Source organism: Pollachius pollachius (assembly GCF_949987615.1).
Source record: "Pollachius pollachius genome assembly, chromosome: 16".
Taxonomy (NCBI): Eukaryota; Metazoa; Chordata; class Actinopteri; order Gadiformes; family Gadidae; genus Pollachius; species Pollachius pollachius.
In genome coordinates this window covers 16,328,581-16,354,430 of record NC_136949.1, presented here as the reverse complement: position 1 = coordinate 16,354,430, position 25,850 = coordinate 16,328,581, and the positions used below count along the sequence as shown (strand labels likewise).

Below are 25,850 nucleotides of genomic sequence, written 5' to 3'. Positions count from 1 at the left end.
CTTCTCCCCACCACTTCTTATTGTCTCTATATTTTCCTCACCCATCCCCTTTACTTCCATTTTTTTGTATTTTTTTGTTAGTTTTTCCACACTCACCTCACTCTCACCCACCTCCACCTCACCAATGTGCACTCCTACACCGTCCTCAGTGTCGCACACGGCAGTCCTGCTGACTGTCGTGCGCGGTGCGGCGATCGGCCCCCCGAAAACCGCACTCGGCCCCGCAACTGCAACGCTCTCCGTTGGCGTAACCGCGGCAGCGGAACCGAGCTCCGCAGAGATCCCCCCCAGCCCCGCTCCAACCGGCGGAGCGGCGGAGGTCGCCCCTTCCCTCCCCGGGCCAGGCGGAGCCGGCTCCCCGCGCCCCGGACAGGCCCTCACGGTGTGTCCCTCCACACCACAACCAAAGCATTTCATTACCGACGAGGAAGCGAAGATCACGTAGTCATAATCATCTACTTTAACATGAAAGCGGAGGTTGAGCTCCGCATCCCGATTGTTAAGTATCATATATATGTGTCTCCGGTGAGACACAACGTGTTTCATCAAAGGAGACTTAAACCCAGACAGGATCTTTTTCATCGGTGAGACGATTTTTCCATGCCTGGATAGCTCTCTACTGAGAAATTCGTCAGTAATAAAAGGAGGGACATTGGACAAGGTTATTTTTGTTGCCGGCTGCGTCAACGTTAGCACCTGCACAAACATTCCATTCACCGTGAGACCCGTCTCGACAACGCGGTTCACCTTCTCCACCTGGTCCAGGAAGAGGACTACGGCACTATTCATACGAGCGGCTGATTTCACGCTGCCATGCCCGACTACCTCTCCCACAGCCAGCCCGATGTCCTCCACGCTACACGGGAAACCGGCACCAACTTTGATGCCATGTTTCCTCGTGAGCTGAGCGAACTCGCCATTTACCATGGCGTCCACACCAGACGCCGACCGGCGATTACGCCGGTCGGCACAACCCCACGCACAAAACCCCAAACACCCCAGAAAACGAGTGTCAATAAACTAAAGTAACTATCACCAGTGCACTCTCGTTATATTACAAACAAAAAGGAATCGAGATTGAAACGCACACGCTCCTGACTTACTCACACAACTCGCTCCCAGCATGCAACAGAGAGAGAGAGAGAGAGAGAGAGAGGGAGAGAGAGTGAGGGAGAGAGACAGAGGGAGAGAGAGACACAGAGAGAGAGAGAGAGATAGAGAGAGAGAGAGAGAGAGAGAGGGAGAGAGAGAGAGAGAGAGCTAAACTGTGGGTGGAATAGAGTGAGAGTGATGGAGAGATGGAATGAAAGAGTGTAATATACAAGCACATAGCTGTTGAATAGATAAAAGAAGCCTTTGTTGCCACTGCTTCTTGCGCTCGCTCACTCACACTCTCTCTGTCAGCGTATTTCCCTCTCTCTGCCACGCCGCCCCACTCTCCCTCAGTCTTTCTCCTTCAGTCTTCATATCTCTTTGACCGACTCCTCCTTCCATTTCTCTCCCTATTTCTCTCTCCCTCTCTCTCTCTCTCCCTTTCTATCTCTCCCTCTCTATCTCTCTCTCTCTCTCTCTCTCTCTCTCTCTCTCTCTCTCTCTCTCTCTCTCTCTCTCTCTCTCTCTCTCTCTCTCTCTCTCTCTCTCTCTCTCTCTCTCTCTCTCGGTCTCTCTCTCTCACTCTCTCTCTCCCACTCTCTGGCACGTTCCATCTCTGCCACTTCAGTCCGTCACCCTCCTGTCTGCAGCTTTGCACCGTGTATTTACCAAATGTTCCTCCAAAGTGTCTGCCTTTGACCTGAAAGTAAAAAAGAACACTGGGTTCCATGAGACAGACTACCTGGGAAGACCTCGACCAATAGACTAACTTCACCTAGACGTCAGGCTCCACCCACCTAGGATAGCCCCGCCTTCCCGGGCCAGGCTCGGTTTCAAAACGAAAATCTCAGGAGCCCTTTCTCTATTTTTTGAAAGTTTGAACGGCGTGTTTTAATAAGTGGCTACCCAAATTGTCATCACGAGACAAAGAGAAAATCTGAATTCTTGTTCCTTCAAAGGGCACGGAACAAAAGAAAAGGTCCTGTGAGGAATCGTCGCCAGACTATATGCAATGCCCACTGGAGTAGGAACTGAGGAGGAACGGGCAGGAGTGACAGAGAGCAGATGGGTGAGCTTCTGTTCTGAAGCTGTCAGGGGAAGAAGTGGCAGCAGAGTGCTTTGTTTGAGTAACAGGGATTAAAACGCTCTGAATTAAGATGGTGGATGGCTGAGGCATGACGATTATAAGAACAAAAAAGCTTTTGGTGACCAGCAAAACTTTTTGGGACACAGACACTGGGCTGGGATAGTGTGTTAGCCAGGGTGTTTGACTCTAGAACGAGATCCCTCCTCACCCCTACCTCAAGTGACCAGTACCCACAATAGGTTAAAAGATCACCTCACATTGTCTCATTCTCCTCAATCGTGTATTTTGAGACTCTTTAAACTCTTAAAATTCACTAAAGCAGAAAGGGTGAGAGTGGGGGAGAGGGTGAGAGCTGGGGAGAGAGAGGGAGAGAGAGAGAGAGAGCGAGAGAGGCACAAGCACACACACACAAGCAGAGAGAGAGTGTAGAGGCCCAACAGGTGTGTATTTCAGAAAGGTACTGGCATTTGCAGGCCAAGTCACTCTATGATACTGATCTACCAGTAATACTTATTTTACCAATAACAAGAATTTTCTCTCCCAGCCCTTTGCTCTCAATCTCTTTCCCCCTCTCTCTCTTACTTAGTCACTCTTTCTATCCTTCTCACTCTATTTTATGCTGCCCCTTTCGTTCAGTTTCTCTCTCGCTCTCCTTTCGTATTTTTGTCTCTCTCTCTCTCTCTCTCTCTCCCACCGTCTCTGTCTCTGTGACACTCACTTCCCCCATTTCAACCTCTCTCCTTGTGTGTGTTTGTCTCTCTCACTCTCTCTATCTATCTCTACGTGGCGCTCTCTCTGTCTCCGTCTCCCTGTGTCTCTACTCCTCTCGCTCTCGCTCTCCCCCTCATCTCTCGGTGTCACTCTCCCAGACATCAATCCCTTAGACCGCTCAGGCTTCATCCTCCTGCCCTTCTCTCTTTCCCTCGTCCCGCTGTCCTCTCTAGCGTTTCTCCAACATTCCTCCACTTCCATTCCTCTCCTCCTCCCCTGTTCTCTCCCTTCTTTCCTCTAACTTCTTTATCTCTCCCTCATGCCTCTCTTTGCCCTCTCCCCTTCACTTCTCCGCCATCCTAATGAACAGGTTGAAAGGTGTTACTGTATGCATGTGGAAGAGAGAGAGAGAGAGAGAGAGAGAGAGAGAGTAAGAGAGAGAGAGAGAAAGGGTCTGTATTCATGGGAGAGGCGAGACATCTGTGCAGCATTCTTGGGGAAATAGAGCGAGGAGGGCGGGGCACATCAAAGTCGTCACTCACTGACAACCACAGAGTTTCCATCGAGATGACAGCCAATCAGAACTCAGCGACCACAGCTGGTCAGTCCAGAGAGAGGAAATATTAACCTAGCTCGATACATACCTTCATGAATGCCATCACTTTATGACCCTTCAGATTATGATACAGTATCTCTATAATCCCTTAAGAAAAATGACACCTTTATGATTTCAACTTGACAAACCTAGCTGGGAGAATAATGTACACAAGTACATTAAGTCTATGAACTGTGTCTAGCAGGGCCCTGACTGAGAATATCAATATCACGACAGAAGTGACTTGAAAGAATGCAGAAAGAAAACAGAATAGAATAAAACTGAATAAAATGCAATGGAAAAGTAAAGAATAGAATGGAATAGAACAGAGAGAATTTGATAAGAAAAGGTTAACTGTCTTAATTAATCCCAGACAGGACATTTTGGGATTTAATAGAATGGAATAGAACAGAACCATGAAGGCCAGAGCCACATCACCCAGAATGCAACTGGAGCTGGGACTGCATTCTAAAACACATATATCTACGTGATACACCTCAATATTATGTTATCGCACCATACATCCCAGAGAAGGTTGTCTGCCCCAAAGCAGGGACACCTTCACCACGCCCTTCTCTCCAGGTGCCACCTGACTCTTGTACCTGTCTGCACAGGTGTGCATCACCCCTCCCACACACACACACACACACACACATCCCTTCTTCACCTCGTACTGCTGCTGTTGTCTGTCACTAGGAGATAATCCAGCGCTGTGAACAGTGAGTGGAGAGTTTTGGGGGGTGAGAGAGGAGAGGATACGAGGAGCTGGGTGGAGAGAGAAGTGGAATGTGTGTGTGTTTGTGTGTTTGTGCGTGTGTGTGTTGGTGAATGTGCAAGTGGTCCTGTGTGTGTGTACATATGTTGTTATGTATTAGTGTGGGCTAATGTTGTGAAATAAGAGGAGCCTCCCTTTAATCAACAGCAATATATCAAACGTCCAAACACAAAATCGAACTTTCTTATCACCATCCATCTCTCTCTCTCTCTCTCTCTCTCTCTCTCTCTCTCTCTCTCTCTCTCATCCATCTCGCTAGACATTGTGCAATTCTGTAATGAGTTAGTGGCAAAGACCAAGATGTTTGTGTGACTAATACTCATGTTCATACGTGTGTGTAATCATAAACGTAATCATAATCAAAAAACGATGACAGCACTGATGACACACGCACACACGCCCACACACACACACACACACACACACACACACACACACACACACACACACACACACACACACACACACACACACACACACACACACACAGATAACAAGGGCATCCTGTTGTAGGTATTTTGTACATGATATGCAGGTGATAAGTATGTGGCACTTAATTTGTTTGGAGAGAGAGTGTGTAGTGTGTGTTTAGTGTGTGTGAGGTGTGTGTGCTTGCTGCGGTCCAGATTCACGGGCACTTTACGAGTGCACTGAAACCACTGGGACTGGCTGGAGGCTACTGGTGTTGAGGTATGGAAAACACATTACCCTCACACACGCACACAAACGCAGACATACGTACATAGACTTACACGCACACAAACACACAGTTGAATCCTTAAGAACAAATACACATGTATTCAGTCACACAAACACAGACACACAAACACACACAAACACATGATGCACACACGTACAAACACACGTCAGACACACAAAGTGAGCCTTTCTAATGCAGGCTGTTTCTCTCTCTCTTTCAAGGCTAGCACAAGACTCACACCAAAACACACTCAATATTCACCCAACTATTTCAACTAATTAGCCTTAGGAATAAGAAGAGAAGTTTTTAAAGTAATTAACAATCATGAGCCGTATTTGCAGAATGGATTCCTTAATGCTAGCGGCAGAATCTCTCAGACACACCTTCATTCAGAGAGACACTCATAAACACAGCCTACTTCACACTAACCTCGGGGTTAACACAGCATTTCTCTTCCTTTTGCTCTTTGTTTGTTTCGACCAATCATACTGCTGGATTGTGGATATGTAAGCACATATTAGGCTATTAGGAGGCAACACAAACCCTGCCATCACTAGTAAACAGCTAAAAAGTGTCGGTAAAGTTTAGCATTGTTTACTTTTGCAAAACTGTTTACTTTGGGCAGAATATCTTTTTAAAGAAACAGGAAACAGGTTGTTACACTGCTGCTTCAGTCTGTGGTTTTGCGGGCCATGCTCCAAACTGACATCATTATCATCATTATCAAACAGGAAAAGATAATGCCATTAAATAAGATTAAAGGAGACATATTATGGTGTTTTCCCAACAAGTAAACATAGTATATGAGTTCCAGAAACATGTTTTTGAAGCTGTTTGCCGGAGATGGTTTTTAGGAAAAAAAAATCGTGCCTTCCGCTATTCCCCTCTGTTTCAGTCCCTTCAGAATGCGCTGTTTCTGGTGTCTGTTGCTTTTATGCACATGAGCTGCTGCCCATTGACCAACGAGCTGTCAGACTGAACCACAGCATGGAGGAGAAGGGATTGTTGCCGTTTGCGGACTCCTGGAGCTCTATATCTATATTATATAATTTAATATAATTCAATATAATAACATTATTATTATATAATATATAGGTATTTATATTATATTATATCACGGCCAAAAGCTATGTGCGCCTAAGATGATAATATGAATCTATAAAGACTGCGTCTGACGTCTCTTATTTCCACAGCAATTAAAGACTCGTAGTGGGGGTAATCTCGGCCATGGTTGAAAAGAATTCGGGGAAAGGAACTTTGGCCTTGACTCTCTGAAGTCCATATTGAACTGCGACATGGAGGAGAAAGGGATAGTATTCCCGGAGCTGAGCTGCCGGACTGCTCCGGCAGCAGTCTGGCAGCTCCGCCGGACTCCCTGCCAGACAGTCAAACTGACAAATTAGTATTATCTATTTTTGTATGGATTATCCCTGCTCCTTAAACATCTCCGCCCAGCGCTCGTCCTCTTGTCCTCAAAATCTTAGCAATGTTCTGATTGGAGGGGGGTGGGGAAGTGGGAGGTAATATTAAAATGTGCCCCCTTCCTACGTAGGAGGGGGCGCTGAAACTGAATCGCTCGTTGGTAACTGTAGGCGAGGTTTTTTTAGAAATGCATATCTCACTCAAAAAATCATGTACTGACTTTTTTCAAAGTTTGAATGTGTGTGGGAGCACCAGAGAGCCGAAACAACCCACCAAATCCAAGGAAGGTATTCTTTTCATAATATGTCCCCTTTAATAATGTTAAGATGTACACATTAAACAACACCAAGAGCCATAAGGGGGACCCCCTCCATATTTATAACGTCCCATGCTGCGTTTGTTTAGCCTTGCCTCGCTGTGACATCCCGGACAGCTTGTAAACACAGCACAAGTCACACTCATCAAAAACCTCATCGTCTTTGACTCAGAGAACTCTTTATTGATCCAAGCCACGAATCACTTAGTTTAAGGTCGACCATCTTGTCCCCGCTATCTGCCATTTTTGAACAGGGAATCAATGACATTTAATCTGGGCCCATCAAATGGACTGGACAGTCTGGATGCTAAACCTAGACTAAACCCTCACTAATCAACCGTATGGATTCCCAGTATCACCTACCGGTGGTTATACACACATTTAAACTGAGGGTTCTAAACAGACATGCACTAACTTTTTTGAAGAACACTGGAATCTCCAATCGGGGCACAGCGAATATCTGTTTACAATTGCATGTCAATGTTGGCTTGTTAACCAAGGAAAATTAATTAATACATAAATACAGTTTGGGTAGAAAGTGAAATGAATATGATAGTGGAAAATGTGGCATGTATTGGTTTCAAAATAGAGGGGATGAAAAAGAAAAACGGAACATGAAATAACGTTAAGGCCAATATTGGCCAGCAGAATGGAAACTTGACTAGCTTTAAAGAAAACAATGATTTAAATGAAAAATAATACGATTTGAAAATAAGGTGATGAAGGAAGAGATTATGGGGGAAAATGGAATATTAAAAGCAACATGAATATGAGATAAAAATCGAATATCTCCAGAAACAGAATTTGAGATTGTACATCAATTTGTTATGGACATTTTCAAACAAGCATTAATACTCTCAATAGAGTTAATGAAACCCAATTTGACGGATGCTAAAGAAAAGTTAACCTTCCAAAATCTAAACTCCAAAGTAAGATATATTAACTTACATTTGAATGTAATTCTGAATATGGAGATACTAGATGTACTTCAGATGACAGAAGAATCACATGAATGACAATTTGTGAGAAAAAGCAAACATAAAGCATGTAATACAACAACAACAACAACAACAACAACAACAACAACAGAATGAAACTGAAAGAAAATTGGATAGCATCACGCTACTAACCGCTGACACAAATATCACCAAGGAAACCAGTTACATCTAAATGAATAAACATTTAAGCCCATTTTTTCTTTATTTCAAATGTTAATTGAAACATATGGTTAAATGTTGTTTATTTTTATTTTTCATTTTAATGTTATTTAGTTATTAAAATATTGATTAACTTTGTATATTTTTTCTTGTTTTTCTTTTTGCAAAAGATTGTGGATATCTCATTTGAGCATTAAGTATACTGTTCCTAAATGTCACTTTCTTGGCTGTAAATATCCCATAGTTAGTTATTTATGTTATGATGCTATTCATTCATTATAGTTATCCGGCCTCTGACCACTCTGAAACAAATTAGAAAATTAATGATGGATGATTTGCAGCTGAGTGTGTGTGCATATGTGTGTGTGTGTGTGTGGAATAGGAGGTGACTGGTTTATCATCCCAAGATTAACACTGAAACAAACAGTGTGAGTGTGAGTGTGTGTGAGTGTGAGTGTGAGTGTGAGTGTGTGTGCGTGTGCGTGTGCGTGTGCGTGTGTGCGCACGTGTGTGTATGCATGTGAACATCTGCACCTTAACCATTTTTTATTATTCTACTGTGGCCCAGGCATCGCCAATGATGAAAAATGCTTTGGTTTTTCATTTATCTGTTCGTCAAAACTCACAGTTCTTTATAAACTGTGAGGAACAAAGTAAAAAAACCCGCCTGCTGAAAGATATGAGACAATGTCTCATCTTTCAAGATCACTCTGCCCTATTGTACCCCTGGAATATATTAAATGTAATTCATTGATGTATAGAATTATTCATCTCATACTTGAAGAAGGTGGTTATTATGTTTATATAGTGGTGATATCAGACATTGACTAGCTTAATACTACAGTAATTATTATTATTATCAACTTATTCATTAGGAAATGTATTTGCACATTCCTTGTTCTTTCGAAAAGGTAAAGAGAAGCCTTCTTTTAAGGATTTTATTTCTCGAGGGCATACAGCTCTCAGATTTAGTCTACTGAAGCAAAGAGCATCATTCTACTCCAGGGCTTGAGCAGTGAGTTCTCCTCCTCTCAAAGACTTAAACCAAGAACAGTCAGCAGCTTTGAAGGACTTCTCCCACTCTTATTGTAATATTTTCAGCCGTGGGAATTGTCTAACGTCCCTTTACTCTAAAATGAAGTCAATTAGTCGCGATGCTTTCCATCTCCTCTGGTTCTAATCTAAGTGCTCCGCCTGGGGGCGGCGGCCGGTGGCCGGTATGGGGGGGTCCTACCTTGGCTGTGCAGGCTGATCCACAGCAGGGCCACTGGGAGGACGTGATGGATCCTCCACCGCCGCCGCCCGCTGCCCGGGTACAACTCCCTGGAGAGGACACATGGCGACAGGATGTTTACCGTCCGCCCAGCCCCCCTCAGGGGAATACATTAAAAAGAAAACGTCCAGAATCCCACAACTGCCAGGGGGGATCCTATGGGTCAGAGAATAACTTCCTGCTTTATGGGACTAAAGTCAGTTAAAGAACAGAATGTGTTACAAAATAATGAGGGATGACACTAACACCACTGTTTGGAAGATGTGATACACGCGACAGATCGAACAGGCTGATTGGGGGCTTGTTTGAATGTGGGTTCGGATAAGACAATAGATTTTATGGCTCACTCATTTTCCAGTTAACCAGGGAGAGAGGTCTACCTTTATGTCTCCTGAGAGTTAATTAAGTTAACTTTGAACCTGGACGCAGGTACACACACACACACACACACCCACTCAGACACCCACGCACACACAACCACACACACACACACACAACACACACACACTAATGAATGATCTCTTTGTAATAAACACTCGCTCTCACACACCTACATTCACACAGAATGATCTCTTTTTAATGAAGGGAAACAAGAGAGCGAGATAGAGAGAGAGAGAGAGAGCGAGAGAGAGAGAGAGAGAGAGAGAGAGAGAGAGAGAAAGAGAGAGAGACAGAGGGGGGGTAATGGAAAGAGAGACACACTGTAATAAAACAGCGAAACGCAAGAATAAGAAACAGATAGGAGAGAGATGGTGAGAGCAAGGGAAAGGAAAATAGAAATGGGTGGGCTGGAGAGAAACGGGATAATCCATGATCACTTGTATAAAATAATCTTTTCCAGAAGGGTTGATTCTAGAGATCCTGCTCGTTTTGTGCGTGTGTGTGTGTGTGTGTTTGCATTTGGGTCTGCATGTTCCTGATTAAAAAGGCTGGCGCCAAGGGAACGCCACGTCCATCCCATAATGATATTGACGACGGGTCTGGTTTTGTGAGGGAGAGTTAAACCAGTTTGTCTTCAATCACATTAATCCCTATGGGTGAATGAATTCATGAATAAATCAAACCTGAGTATAACATATATAATTAATATTTACAGTAAGAGAGGGTAGAGAAGAGGAAGGATGTGATGCAGAGACAAGTTTTATAAAGGGAGGGAGGTGGAAAGAAGAGGGGAGAGGACTGAAGAGTGTAGAGGAGGGGGGAGGAGAGGAGAAGAGAGGAGAGGAGAGGAGAGGAGAAGAGAGGAGAGGAGAGGAGAGGAGGGGGGAGGAGAGGAGAGGAGAGGAGAGGAGAGGAGAGGAGAGGAGAGGAGAGGGGAGGGGAGGAGAGGAGAGGGGAGTGGAGGAGAGGAGAGGAGAAGGGAGGAGAGGAGAAGAGAGGAGAGGAGAGGGGAGGGGAGGAGAAGAGAAGAGAGGAGAGGAGAGGAGAGGAGAGGAGAGGAGAGGAGAGGAGAGGAGGGTGTTATTGGTGAAATACTTGCAAACACGCAAGTATTTTACATTTTTTAATGTTTAAATGTGTCAAATAATTTGGACCCCATGTCCTACCCCACCCCTCTTTAACGGAACTCAAAATACATGGGCATGTTCATGCACAGAAGCATGGGATGCACGGAAGCATGCAACGTTGAAAGATGTTTGAAATACTTGACACAGACGGGGCATAATGTGCATTTCACGATTACACTCGTTACATTAAATTCTTGGAGGGAAAAGTAAAGGCTATACTTTACTTCCATTTAAAGACGGCTGTTTTGGGATTATTTTGGTTCGCCATTCCAGTTTCACGTTGTCTCACTTGTGTGTCCGACTATGCAGGCTTTCGAATGTGTGTAAATAGAACCCGCCCAACTCTACCTCTGATTGGTTTACTGTGACATGTTACTCTACCTCAGCCAATCGTTATCATGAATGGGATTGTCTCGTACCCACTAACCATTGAAGAACAGTAAAGAGAGAGAGCGAGATCTATTGGGTCTGTTGATAAAACTGCTTAAATGATAGTAACGCACCACATTTTTAGGAAGCAACAGTAACGGCGTTTTAATGATGGGAAGAGTAATCCATTTGATTACTCGTTGAAATGCATTCATTGTGTCTACACTTGAGATACATATTTATAGTTTTCTTTTATCACAGACACATATATTGGTAGATGTTATTTTCTCTACCTTGACATGTTTCGACGGATATACTTCGGTCTTCGTCAGAAGGTCACACGGGTGTATTAGTGTGACGCGTTCTTATCAGCTGATGTTAACGGAGATGAAATACCATATATGAAATACCATGTCAATCATGCATTAAAACCTACATTGGGGAGACAGGAAGGAGTTTTACCGCACGAAAAAAAGAACATAAAAAGAAATGTGAAAAGGAGACAGCTCAGAGACAAACAAGAGCATAAAGGCCCAGAAAGAAAACCTCCAATCAGCCATAATGGACCATTTTAAAAGAGAGAACCATATCATGGATTGGGACAATGCCAGTCATTAAGCAGGAAAACAACCGATACCACCGTTGGATAAAGGAGGCAATTGAAATAAGGAAGTGGAGCCCGAAGGCGATGAACAGAGATGAGGGAGCATATATGCTCTCCCATACCTGGAGAGCCGTCCTGGGGGGCGGCGGACTGACAGCAGGAGGTTTGGTTCACCAGTCAAAAAAAACTGACAGGTGGATCACATCTCCGTTAACATCAGCTGATAAGAACGCGTCCCACTAATACACCCGTGTGACCTTCTGATGAAGACGGAAGTATATCCGTCGATACACGTCAAGGTAAAGAAAATAAAATATACCAATATATGTGTCTGTGATAAAAGAAAACTATAAATATTTATCAATAGATTACTCATTACTGAAAAAAGTAAGGCTGTTAGTGCTGCCGTTATTTATATGGCCGTTATTCCCATCACTGTGCAAGAAACAACACTGCGTGGTTTTGACATCTTCATCTTTTCTTATTTTATTTTTTGGTCTTCCAATCCATCACTTAAGCATGACATACCCAGACACCCAAACAAACAACCACACACCCACCCACCCACCCACTCACACAACCACACACAATACCACCCACACACACCCACGTATGCACACTTTATCATGAGAATAACACAAAAATCGATACAGCCCTATCACCAACCGACTATGGTCCAATAGATCCCTGTGCCAGTGTATTGAGCAGCTCAAGGGCTACATGGGCTTTCCTAGAACTAAATAAGGCCAAACTGAGAGAACTGTTTTAGGTGTCACGGATGAGAGACTAATAAGCCTACACCTTAAGTCTGTCTCCTTAAAAGCCAAGTCAGAAATCTTGCTGTTATTATGAATTCAAATCTTAATTTCAACAGTGACATTGAGACACTGAGAAAAACTTGTCAGTATGCAGCTGGTAGAGTTTTACCAAACAATTTGAACACATTTCACCAATCCTCAAATCCCATTGGCTCCCGGTATGTCATAGGATTGCTTTCAAAATATTGCAGCCAACCTATAAATTACTAGACGGTTTAGGGGTAAAGTATATCACTGAAATGCTTCCCCTATAGGAACCCTCCTGACCTTTAAGATCAACTTGGACCAGTCAGCTAACTGTGCCAAGAGTCAAAGCAGGATTCGGCTACTATGCATCACATAGCTGGAATTAACTTCCTGAAAGTCTGAGACTTGCTCGAACCCTGACGACATTTAGATAAAGGTTAAAAACCTTTATGTTCAGCTTCGTTTTCTGCTAAACTATGATAAATGTTAACCTATTATTTTATTCAAATGTCTATCATGCATTCTTTTAAATCCAGTTGTTAAATGTATTTTACGCATTAATATCACCAATGGAGACAAAGTATTTCCTGTCTTATAGATATGACCTGAACCAGTTTCAGACTGGGCCTGGAAGCCCAACCCAGTTTTCCAATCCATCCAAAAGCATTGAGTGGTCAACAGTGTTGAGTGAGCACTGAGATCTAACGGCCTCAATATTGACATTGTGCCAGCATCTGTGTTAAGATGAATATCATTTACCACTTTAATAAAAGCCGTGTCAATGCTCTGAAGGTGTCCAAATCTTGACTGCATATTGAGGCCAAGAAATCATTAAATTGCTGGAGGAAAAATTTCTCTAGGATTCGACTAATGAAGGGGAAAATTGATCTCAGTTTGTAGTTGTTAATGATGGAAGGATCAAGGCACCGCCTTTTTAAAAGGGGTTAATAACTGCATTATTCAAGGCTTTTGGAAAGTTGCCTGATTGGAGAGAGCTGTTAACTTTTTGCAGTCTCTCTTGTTCCGGCAGTCAAGGACGCTCTTAAGAAACTGCCACCGTGGTGTCTTAACAGCAGCAATGACATCTGCAACATTCAGAATGAAATTCTAGTTATTAAAGTTATATTAAGCTATCACATTATGATGGGTTAACTGCAGGTTTGAGAACCATATGCAGTCATGGTCGTCCGGGCCCTGTTGTAGTTATAAATCAGATGTAGTGTCAACCTGAGAATCACTCTGAACAACTCTCCACAGGCCTGTCACAATGTGTGCATGTGTGTGTGTGCACAGGACTGCACTCGTTGTGCATAAACAAAGAAAACCCATAGAATTGCAAAAGCCAAACGTACTTGCACTTCAATCTTAAATTTGTAGCCAAATGTGTTCCATATGTGATGTTGTATAAATATTTAACTCTATAAACGCTTCTATAATAGAAACACAGGGATGACACAATGAAGTCAACGCAGAACCATTTGTAATAAAAACTAAATGAAAACATTTGATTTCCCCATGACCTCCAAACATGTGTTTAAAACTAAGCTTACAATATCTGTGTGCGATGTTCAAATCTCTAGGTCAAGTTGTAAGTTTCAAGTTCAAGTTAAATCCAAGAGTGATGAATGAAGGATGACATACTGTGTGGTTTGAAGTATTACCACTCATGTCCTCTTCAGGTTAATGAGCCATTAACAACACAGACCTTTCGTTCAACTAACATAGAGGTTGTGATTATGAGAATATATTAAATTCCTTATGACGGCTAGGAACTGACAGCTACACTCAAAGGCATTAGCAGTTTATTTATCAACTAGGCTAAGAGCTTTGAACTTGACAATTCAAGATGGTTGCTGTGCCATCTGCCTGTCTATCAATCCTCAAAGTTAATGAGCCGACACAAGGGAATCCTCAAGGACAGAGACCGAGAGGGGGAGAGAGAGAGTGAGAGAGAGAGAGAGAGAGAGAGAGAGAGACTGAGTGATTAGACCGAGAGGGGGAGAGAGAGAGTGAGAGAGAGAGAGAGAGAGAGAGTGATTGTCCAGGAAGAAGGAAAAGACACAGAGATTTAGAGTGATACAAGGACGTTGATAACCACAGGATTAAGAGCAACTTCCCTCTCCCTGTTCATCACAACTAGAACAACCACTGTAGCGTTGTCACACTCAGAGTAAACGGACACCCCAATCAGCCAATCAGCAATCAGAAGACGTCAGAAGAACAAAATATATCTGGTGTTGCGGTCATCGTCGGAAATCAACACAAATGGAAGCAGTTTGTGACATTAAAGAGACGGTGGTTCTTTGTGGAAGCACCACCAGCACGCTGCCCAGCAGAATGGTAATGGAGGGCCACCACAAATGGAGCCCAGGGGGGGTCAGCAGGCAAGGCCCCGGGGCCCGGCCAAAGAAAGAGGGTGATTCATCTGGGTGCGGGGGGGGGGGGGGGGCTGGAAGCCTGCCTGATCGTCCTTACTGACCGTGCCCCAAAACACTCACACACACACACACACACACACACACACCACACATCGGGACGCACCACTGCTGCCGGCGGCAATATGCAGACATTTAGGAGCTGACGTCCAGACGTGCTTTACTCTGACGTGACGGTTGGCTCTTTGACAGTTTACAGTACAGAGAGGGGGGATATGGAGAGGACGCATGAGAGAGACAGAGCAAAGAGGGGGAGAGAGGAAGAGAGAGAGACAGAGAAAGAGGGGGAGAGACCGGCAGCGCAAAGAGGGGGAGACAGGGAGAGAGAGAGACAGAGAGAGAGGGGGAGAGAGGGAAAGAGGGATACAGAGAAAGAGGGGGAGAGACCGACAGAGCATAGAGGGGGAGACAGGGAGAGAGGGAGACATAGCAAAGAGGGGGAGAGAAGGAGAGAGAGGGGGGGGGGAGACAGGGAGAGAGGGAGACATACCAAAGAGGGGGAGAGAAGGAGAGAGAGAGGGGGGGGAGACAGGGAGAGAGGGAGAGAGAGGAGAGGAAGAAAGAGAGATGGAGAAGAAGAGAGAGAAAGAGAAAGAGAAAAAAGGGAAATACAGGGGAAGAGGAAGAGGTTATGTTTTCATCACCAAAAGGCCATCAATTCAGTGTACTCAATTTGGATGAAGTTGCTACGAATAATCTACTTTCCCCATTTGCCTTGCTGTAATCAACCATAGTCTTGCAAGTGTTGACGAGGCAAGTTTATTTTATTTGGTGTTGTATTATAAAGAGTGTTCATGTCAACTTTAGAAAAGGCATTATATCAGCGTGCATAACAGACAAAAGCAGTCCCAGGCAACAAGGATCCCATACAATCACAGTGACCAGAATATATTCCAAGTCTCTATTAGAGAGCAAACCCCAATGGGCGGGAGGTCTGAGCGTGATACACAGTGCGGCTACAGGTCTGAGCGTGATACACAGTGCGGCTACAGGTCTGAGCGTGATACACAGTGCAGCTACAGGCCTGAGCGTGATACACAGTGCGGCTACAGGTCTGAGCGTGATACATAGTGTGGCTACAGGTCTGAGCGTGAAAGACACAGTGCGGCTACAGGTCTGAGCGTGATACACAGTGTGACTACAGGTCTGAGCGTGATACACAGTGCGGCTACAGGTCTGAGCGTGATACACAGTGCGGCTACAGGTCTGAGCGTGATACACAGTGCGGCTACAGGTCTGAGCGTGATACACAGTGCGGCTACAGGTCTGAGCGTGATACACAGTGCGGCTACAGGTCTGAGCGTGATACACAGTGTGGTATCAGGCCTGACTGACCCTCCTCTTGGATTGGTCTGCTTGGCTCTCAAACAGCTGCGATAAACAAGGCCTTCAGAAGGCTGCAACATCGACTTCCAGAAACCAGAGAGGGTTGACATCGGGCTCCCTCTCTGGGAAAGACAATGGGGGAAAGATCGACGCCATCTTTGGCCCCTCTGGTCTGCGTATCTAAAACAGGAAACTCTTTCATTCGCGGCTAACAGAGAACAGGACAGCTGCTGGACGCTGCTGGCTGGCCGGTCGCACCCACCGCCGCCCCACTAGCACTAGAGAGTGACCGCTGAGTGTTCGGTGGAGTAGTTTAATGAGTCCTACTGCTGGGACCAAGGGAGCAGAGGCGCTGGTCTCTCGCTGTAGGAATGTTGTACGCCTATCAGACGCTGGATGAACGACTGATGAATTTGTCATTTTGTCACATTGTCTCCATGTCGTCAGAAATAAAAGTGATTGGTAAATAGACGCGGTTTTGTGAGGGGTTTTCAGTACCCAGGGTTGAATACCAATTATTTTCGTCTTTAGAATGAACTCCTGAAGTGAATTACACTAAACGTGACCCCCCCCCCCCCTTCTGCCTCCATGTCAACAAGATTAAGTGTGACGTCACCACGAGTCGTCCACTTGTCTCCTTCTAGAAGTTTTGTTCCACATTAGAAAGTATGGCTGTTGTAGCGGCCTGGCAGCGAGTTGGCAGATAATTCTTCAGCAGAACATTAAGTACGTTTTCTATAGGCGCCCGGCTTGGGTAACACAAGGCACTGGCGCTTCAAACAAGACCCTCTTTGAGGCAGTGGGACCGAGATTGACTTGTGCAAAACAGAATAGACAGCCCGGAGGTGGATTGTAAACACATGCAACTTACTGTAATAAGTCATTTTGGCCGAGTTTCATGGAAAACACTTACACAACTTCTCTTCAAGTTTCCATTTCTCCAGTTGAGTTCATCTGGTGGATGCTTGGTTTAGTTCTGTGGTGTTGGCCCAATGTGTGATCCAACTTCTCACATTAATCAACTGGTTAGTGGGTTTGGTAGAGGCTAAATATCACGGCCAAATGTTGAAGAACCTCATTAACAAAACATGTTGCAGATCTGGAATGTTTCTGCCTACGCGTAAAATCACGTCTGAGGCGTAAAGTAGAATTGCCGAGAAAACGCAGATCACAATAAAGCCCTTATTAAGCTCTGAATCGGCCTAAACAATTACAGATGCCAGAGACAAATACCAGTTTGAAATTCATGAAAAACGATTTTGAACGAGATGGAGAAGTATTAAAGTATGAGTTATAAGTTGGAAATCGGTAGGCGTAGATGACCAACGGAGGAGAGGTCTTTATAGGACACTGACTTTATGATATTTCCTCTGTCACACAAGATCCTTATTATTCTTATTATTTTCATTATTATGATGAATATTAGTGGCGACTTACATGGTTTCACTGGACTGGTGGCTGGTGTCCTAGCAGAAGCATTCTCTCTCTCCTCCCAAAAAGTTTGGGGAAGTCTCCGGGCGAACTACTTTAAAAAGAACAAACTTTTCTCGGCCGTTAAAGAAAATCCAAAGTGTCCAAAGTGTCCTGCGGAGACGCGTCAACGTGTCAGTGAGGAGAGACCACCGCTCACCGCTGGATCAGAGGACCTGTTGTCACCGGGAGGAGGAGGAGATGCTTTCACCACCGCGAGATTCAGCCTTCAGGACGGAGAGTCCACACAGCTGGCTCTCTCTCTCTCTCTCTCTCTCTCTCTCTCTCTCTCTCTCTCTCTCTCTCTCTCTCTCTCTCTCTCTCTCTCTCTCTCTCTCTCTCTCTCTCTCTCTCTCTCTCTCTCTCTCTCTCTCTCTCTCTCTCTCTCTCTCTCTCTCTCTCTCTCTCTCTCTCTCTCTCTCTCTCTCTCTCTCTCTCTCTCTCTCTCTCTCTCTCTCTCTCTCTCTCTCTCTCTCTCTCTCTCGCCCCACCCTGCCCAGCCCAAATAGCCAACAGTGAGAAGTAACCCAGAAAGTACCCATGATCTCTGCCGGTAAAGTCGCCGATTAAAATCTGCTGAGCAGCAAAAAGCTCGACCAGTCGCCCTCTGATTGTTCTCCCAGTTCGATCACCCAGTCAGATAACCGAACCAGTGGAGGAAGGACGTGGCTGTGATTTGCATTATCACAGTTCACAAATGCCATCCGAAATTTGCCATTGAAAAGTTGCCATTTCTATTTGCATACTGCTAATTAGGGGCCATTTAAGAAGGGTCCCCAATACAAGAGTTACAGGAAAACGAATGACGGGTTAGAAAATATTACACGTATGGTTCATATCAAGTACTGTACTTGAGTAAGTTCAATTAATGGGTCAACAAGAATAAAGCACTTGGCCAGGCTCTTGCTCTGTATGGTGGAGCTACTTAACTTTAGTTTTTAGAGAATTGCTAAAAATGTTTCAATTGTTTAGTCAGCCAAAGTTCACAGATGATATGCATCCCCTTTGGTGACTCCAGCAAGGAGGGAGCAGGGTAGGAAGGAGGAGGATGGAAGGAGAGGAGGTAGGGGGATGTTTAGGAGGGTTAGCTTTTAAAGGGGAGTTAACCAGACGTCCATGTAAACATGAGGCATCACATTGATAATATTGACTGGAGTCCGACAGGAATTTTGGAGACTGAAAGGAAATAAAAATCAGAATTGAATGTGTGTGTGTGCGTGCGTGCGTGCGTGTGTGTGTGCGCGTGCGTGCATTTGTGTGTGTGTGTGTGTGTGTGTGTGTGTGTGTGTGTGTGTGTGTCTGGAAGGGAGTCATGGAGGAATGGGTAGATTGAGAGATTTGTTTGATTACATCCAGCAACCTAAAAGTTCCCAGTCCAGATTACAAACAATGCTGGTTGTGCCACTGAGCAAGGCATGAGGCCGGACACTTCCACAGAGCAAGTCTCCTCAAGTCTCCCTCTCCACACCCAACGCCCCCCACCCCTAATGTAACCCCCCACCCTAACCCAACGCCCCCCACCCCTAATGTAACCCCCCACCCTAACCCAACGCCCCCCCTCCCTCTCCCTCTCCCTCCCTCTTCCTCCCTCTCCCTCCCTCCCTAACTCCCTTTCCCAGGTCAGGGGACAGAGAGGAGGGTAGGGATAGACAGGAGAGGGGTCAGGGGTGGGAGAGGAGGGAGAGGAGAATATGAGGGGACAGGGAGGAGGCAGAGGGAGGAAAGGAGGGACAGGGAGAAGAGGAAGGAAAGGGAGCAAAGGAGGGAGCAGCAGATGGAGAAAAGTGGGACAATTTGTGAGAAGAAAAATAATCAAATGGAAATTGCACAGAGCGGAGAAAGTGCCTGGAGACTAATAAAGAAGGTAGTGGCGACAGGAAGAGATATGAAGGAGGTAGATGGACCGTGATTCATCGAGAAAATATTGATATTGACATGTTTTCATTATTTCCAAAGTCCGTTTTTTGCAGTGTGTACGACAGACAGGAAATCTTCATTTACAATCTAGTATATAATTACATTAAACCCCATATATAAACGTCACATGACTCAGCAAATAATGGATCCTTGCCTCTGTTGCCATGTTGTAATAACGTTATTTTAAGAGCGGCTTTGAACTGAGGTTAACGCTGCAATTATTGGAATTCCCCATTCATATATCAACCTGCTTAGCTTCCTGTTAAACAGTTGGTTATGTGTTAACCGTTAGACCACAATCACATGAAACCAACCTCTGACACACCTAGAAACCAGAGTAAATCTAAACGTGAGGATGGATTTAGTGAAGGGGCCCCCACGACTGAGGCAAGCTTTAGAAACGCTTCGATATCTTTTGAGCGGTTTGTGTATCTTCCCAAACATTGCTGCCAATCTCGAAATCATACAAACTAAATCCGGCAATAGTTATTGTCAACATGACTCAGTAAATAACACCTATGATCGTCAACAATCTGAAATACAAACATGGCGTTATTTTTAGGTACAAAATTTGAAAACTGGTGAATTGTAGCAGCATGCGTCTCTCCTCGTGTTTTCTTCTGAGGTGACGCCTGGAGGTTAGCATGCTGGGGCTTCCAATCACGAGGAAGCAGCAGCTCTCAAACAGGAAGTGAGAGCGGCTGGTCATGAGTAGTCACCATGGCGACCATGTCTCCCAACAACACTGCTGCTGATTAAAAGGTTAGGAGGCGATCTTGGGTAACAGTAGAACAAGTGATGTTGTTAATACACTTCATATTTAACAGTGAACGCATCCTGATGGCCTCAGACTTCAGTCTTAATGGTGAATATAAACGTTACCTTCAATATTAGAGAGAGAGGGTCAGACAGGGGACCAATCGAAAAGACTGACAGAAACACACATACAAAAATAAAGAAAAACGTTTTAGAAAAACGAAATAAGAAAGAAAAGGAAGAAAAAAGAGAGAGTACAGCATGACAACAGAAAAAAACCAAAAGACATATATCGTTGTTTTAATTTCAAATCTTTTATTCCAAGAGTCTCAGAATTGGCCGGGCAGACGGTGTGTCTCCATGGAGATCCGAGCCTCTGAGAGACCATAATATCAACATTAAATAACAGCCGATATATTAGAGTTAAGGAAACTACAACCACTCTCATTAACCCTTCCCAAACAAGGCAAAATAATAGAAAACTATTTGCATCAACATATATAGAGAAAGTGATATGCATTTTAGGTTTTTCAAAATGTTAATTTAAAATATTAAAACAATAACCCATGAAGGGTAGAAAGTGTACCTCCCACAATTTAAACTGTCCCACTAAAGAATGTTCAAATTTATATTCATTCAGTAAAAATAATAACCCCATCATATATTGTCAGAGCTTATACCCAATAGCAAAAGGTAGCATGAGTTTTAAACATGTCAAGCAGTTTAGTGTTGACTAAGATGACTGAAGACTTTTGATGACCGCTGCCCACTTTGCTTTATAAGTTGTATAAAAAAATAAGAATATGAGAAAAGGTTTGAATGGAGGGGAAGTCAGTTTGGATTTGCATCTGCGAGGGCGAATGTCAGGGACAGTCCACGTTCCATCTGAGCTGGTCCACCACAGGTCTTTGTTAAGCAGAATGTCTTGAAGGGTTTGATCAGTGTCCGAAAAAGCAGTAAGCGTGTGGTTTGTCCGTGTCATCCAATCAGAAGAGAGGATGGTCTGTCTTGTCAGGCAGCATTTATCCAGATATACATTCTGCTGTCCAATCAACGAGGGAACATATCCGAGGCGCCGGGCAGAACCCTCTGAGAGGGGTTCAAGGTCGTTAGTTAATTGGATGGGTCAAGCCTCTTCGTTTCTGAGCCGACTTCAAAGAACTTCTATTAAACAGAAACGTAGAACTGACCGGCAAGTTAACCTTTGACCTACAGGTCAGGAAGCCTGTACTCTGGCCCAACAGTTAAGAAACTGTCAGCAGGCCAGTCAAGCGGTCATGCGGTCATTCAAGCCCATCTTTCACTTAGTAAATCAGCCCGTCAGTCAGTCAGTCAGTCAGTCAGTCAGTCAGTCAGTCAGTCAGTCAGCACAGTGATGGACATAGGCAGACATTGTCTAAAATAATTCAGCCATTGACATCGTTTCCTCAACCAAGGGCAGGCCGGGAGTTTGTGTGTGAGTGTATGTGTGTGTGTGTGTGTGTATGACGATGTCTGTGTGAGCATTTGTCTGAGCGTGTGTGTGTCTGTGCTTGTGTGTGTGGGAGTGGGCATTAATGCACGTGTGTGTGTGTGTGTGTCTATCAGACCTTGTATGTGTGCGGGTGTAGAGAGTGTGTGTGTGTGTGGTGTTTGGAGAAGGGCATGCGTCTCGTTAACTGCGCCCACAGACGGTGTGCATGCGTGCTGCTGCAACATGAACAGTTCACACCAGACCAGTGAACCAGAGCGAGGGAGAGAGTGAGAGTGAGGCTATAGGTGGGGGTGCAAAGATGGAAGGGTCGGTGAACAATGAGAAAAAGAGAAAAAGACATTGAGAGATATTCAGCGAGAGAGCGAGCGCGAGAGAGAGACACCGAGCGACAGAGAGAGAGAGAGAGAGAGAGAGAGAGGGAGAGGAAGAGAGAGAGGACAAAGCGCTTCATTCTTTGCCGGTGGTGAGGAGCCTGAGGGCCTTCTGGAGGTTCTGCACGGCGGTGGCAGTGTCCTCGTACTGCAGGGCGCTGCCTGCGTACTTGCAGTACTTCTGGGCGAGCGTGAAGTCGTCGGGGGTGAGCCGCACGCCACCTGCAGGGAGGAGCAGAGACACCTTTAGACAGCCGAGGGGTGGAGGGGGAGCAGGGAGGGGAGGAGCAGAGACACCTTTAGACGGCCGAGGGGTGGAGGGGGAGAGAGAGATCGGAGGGAGGTAGGGAGAGAGGGGTGAGGAAAGGGGCAAAGGGGAGAGATGTAGCAGGGTAAGACAAAGTTGAATTGATTTGAGAGTAGGAGGTGTCATAGAGTCATAGAGTGAGAGAGAGAGAGGCGGGGAGGTTGCAAAACAGTAAGTGAGGTAGGCTGAGGGGGGAGAAATAAAAATATAGAGTGTAGGGAATGTCTGAGGGGAAGGAGAGGGAGAGTGAAATGGAGAGAAAAAGAGAAATGGAGATAGAGAATAAATGTAGAGACGAAGGAGGAGGGTAAGAAGAGGAGAGGGGAACAGGGAAATACTCCAAAAATAAGAAAAAGTGGGATGAGATGGGAAGTGGAGGGAGAGAGCGAGGAAAAGAGAGAGGTAGAGGAAGAGGAGAGAGCATGACATTATACATAATTGTAAAGGCTTGGCAGAGTAATGCATTTATCATTCCAACACAGATCCCTCAAACTGGCTGGAGCGATGCAAGGGAGAGGGAGGGAGGGAGGGAGGGGACAGGAAGAGGGGCCATACCATATATAAGAATATATACCGTATACACACACATTAAAGCATAACTGATTGTTTGACGAGATGCAACTCAGACCTTGTGTCAGGAGAAGAGCCATGAACAAGCGCGACAGAAAAGCCGAACCCACGCAAACATGCACATGCAAGAACACAAAAACAAATAGTTAGACCGACCCACACACAAACTTAAAAGTCCAGACACACAGCCTTAAAGTCGCTCGCTCAAAACATCTGAATGAAGAGTTCCCTGAACTTCCTCATCACCAGGGTTCCTCTAAGCAAGGCACTAGCATGATAACAAACAAGTCCAGACAATGGATGTTGTACGACCTATCTTGCCATCTGTCTGTGTGTCTGTCTGTCTGTCTCTCTCCATCCATTGGGACCGACCACTCCCAATGAGATCATCTGGTCAAACGCACACACAAAGGCTATCAATCTCTCTCCAGTTGTTTATAGTCTGTCACTCTGCTATTTATTGTCATTGTCTTGGGCTGCGCACAAATCAGCACTTTCCCCTAAAGTAAACTCATGTCTGTAGTTAGAGAAAAGTTATACAACTGTTTTGTATTTAGTGTTTTCGCAGCACTTTCATCCATGTCTATATATATTTTTCTCTGCGGATTGGGGTTGGAACTCTCCAGCTGGAATCAAACCCTCAATCCCAGAACCACTGTCCCACGTTCCAACAACTCCAGAAACATCTGTGCGTTCATGTTTTTTCGCATTTAAATATTCATGTTTTGTTATAATGCTCTGCAGGGCTTTATTAATCCCAGAGGGGAAAATGACAAAATATCCACCTCAATCTATCATTAGTATTCAAATGCTCACGTCGACACAGCCTCATGGGCATCTCTCTCTCTCTCTCCCTCCCTCCCCCATCTCACTCTCCCTCTCTCTCCCTCCCTCCCTCCCCTCACTCTCTCCCTCTCTCAAGGAACCAAACAGCCCAACTTCTCACTCCCCTTTCCTCCAGCCCTCCACCTCTCACAAACCTCTTCACCCCTCTCCAGAGAACCACCTTAATTCAAAGACACACACACACACACACACACACACACACACACACACACACACACACACACACACACACACACACACACACACACACACACACACACACACACACACACACACACACACACACACACACACACACAGTGTTTTATATGCTGGGCATGTAGCCAAAACCAGAACATGAATTCATGCATACATGCATATGGAAACCAGGCCCCGCCCACTTTAAGGCCTCTGGGCTCCAATTTTCCAACACGCGGTGTGAACAATATGTACTAGATTAAATATAAATGAGAAAAGCCACCGAGCTACTCACACGGATAACTCCTTTATTGCCAGATTCTACCATCTGCATTCACGGCCTTTGCCTCAGGCCTTGTGTTCTTTTTGGAACTTATTGTGAAAAATACATTTAAAGTTAAGAGTTGATTCATATTCATAGCGCACGCTGTGGTAGAACACAAACCATAGCTGACCAGGAGGAGGATCTGGGAGCCAAGGCAGATTTTTAACTGATCAGCTAGCGGCTAACAGCTAGCCCACTGAACTGCTAAATTAATTAGTTTAAACTTTTATTATTATAGGATTAAACTTATACTCGTTTTAACCGCATAAATGGTTCCATCACACTTTGTTTATCCAAATTTCATGACATAATGTCATAAGATATTAACTTTCTACATTCATCAATGCTAGGACACATTCTTCATAATGTGATAGATTAATTGTGATTTTTCCACCCATATGTTGATCACGTTCAACAATGATGATATCACAGTTTTAGAATACAAAACTAAATGCAACCCTTTGAGGGTTTCTCATTGGTCCCAGAAGTAAAGGCAGATCGACATAGACCTAAAGGTTTCTCTCTCTTTCCTTTAACACAGCCTGTACAACATGGGGGTTTCAGCCAATATAAGGGGAAAGAGACCCAAAGTGATACAGAGACGTTCACAATCCCAGCATAATCCCCATGTTGAAATACATTTTCCCCTCTCAAAATAACTGGCGCGAGAACAGCAAAAATACGCTGACAGCATCTTCCCCAGAGAGGAATTAAGAGAGAGAGAGAGAGAGAGAGAGAGAGAGAGAGAGAGAGAGAGAGAGAGAGAGAGAGAAAGAAAGGAAGACAAGGAGAGGGGGAGAGAGAGAAAGAGAGGGAGAGAGAGGCAGAGAGAAAAATAATAACCTGTTTAAAAGTGGTAATCACATTAAATGCTAATAAGTCTAATACCTTTCAAACAAATGCTGAATTGTACCGCCACTCGTGCGTTGCTCAGCAAGATAGATTAATGGTGCAATGCTAAAACTGTTATATAAATTATAATGCGTATTTTTGCTGTCAAAATCATTCCCTATCCTTGAGGACAGTTGCGAAGAATATGCTGCCAGTGCCTTCCTTAAAGTGAAAATCAGTTGTCAAAGTATTAACACTTCCTGACAAACCCTGATAAGAGCCTTTTTTTTATCTGACCTTAACCGAAGTGTGTGAGGGGCGATTCCCTTTAAACTATAGAACTAGCTGAAGGTGGTTACATCATGCCTTACTCAAAGCAACTGTTATTGTCTTTTTTTCCCCCTTGCAAAAGGCTGGTTTACGGTAAATGCGACCATCCCCCCTCTCTCTCCCTCTCCCCACCTCTCTCTCCCTCCCTCCGTTCTCCTGTGTCCGTCTGTCTCCTGAGCTCTGCGGCTAACCGCGCGTTGGTCAGGCTAATGCTAGGCTGCAGGGTGTTGAGTGACAGTGGTTTGGAGCTAATGATAGCCTAGCTCTGGCTGGCTTACCACTGGTCTGATCTTACGGGCGCGCCGCCCGGAACCAGCTCTG

The 25,850-nt window shown here is 44.8% G+C and overlaps 2 protein-coding genes across 8 annotated transcripts in view; both read right to left on the bottom strand.

Annotated features, from left to right (window-relative positions):
* Nucleotides 1-17,828, bottom strand: part of adgrg6 (adhesion G protein-coupled receptor G6) — an 87,978-nt gene extending 70,150 nt beyond the window's left edge. For all 6 annotated transcript variants that reach the window (XM_079753829.1, XM_079753831.1, XM_079753832.1 and 3 more), the window contains exons 1-2: nt 17,593-17,828; nt 9,090-9,178 (exon numbers count right to left, since the gene is read on the bottom strand). In XM_079753829.1, the coding sequence (XP_079609955.1) occupies nt 9,090-9,178; nt 17,593-17,594 (91 nt within the window). In that variant the 5' untranslated portion in view covers nt 17,595-17,828. The remainder of the gene's footprint in view (nt 1-9,089; nt 9,179-17,592) is intronic.
* Nucleotides 17,829-20,590: 2,762 nt separating this feature from the next.
* Nucleotides 20,591-25,850, bottom strand: part of vta1 (vesicle (multivesicular body) trafficking 1) — a 37,103-nt gene continuing 31,843 nt past the window's right edge. For both annotated transcript variants that reach the window (XM_079753811.1, XM_079753812.1), the window contains one exon: nt 20,591-22,365. In XM_079753811.1, the coding sequence (XP_079609937.1) occupies nt 22,220-22,365 (146 nt within the window). In that variant the 3' untranslated portion in view covers nt 20,591-22,219. The remainder of the gene's footprint in view (nt 22,366-25,850) is intronic.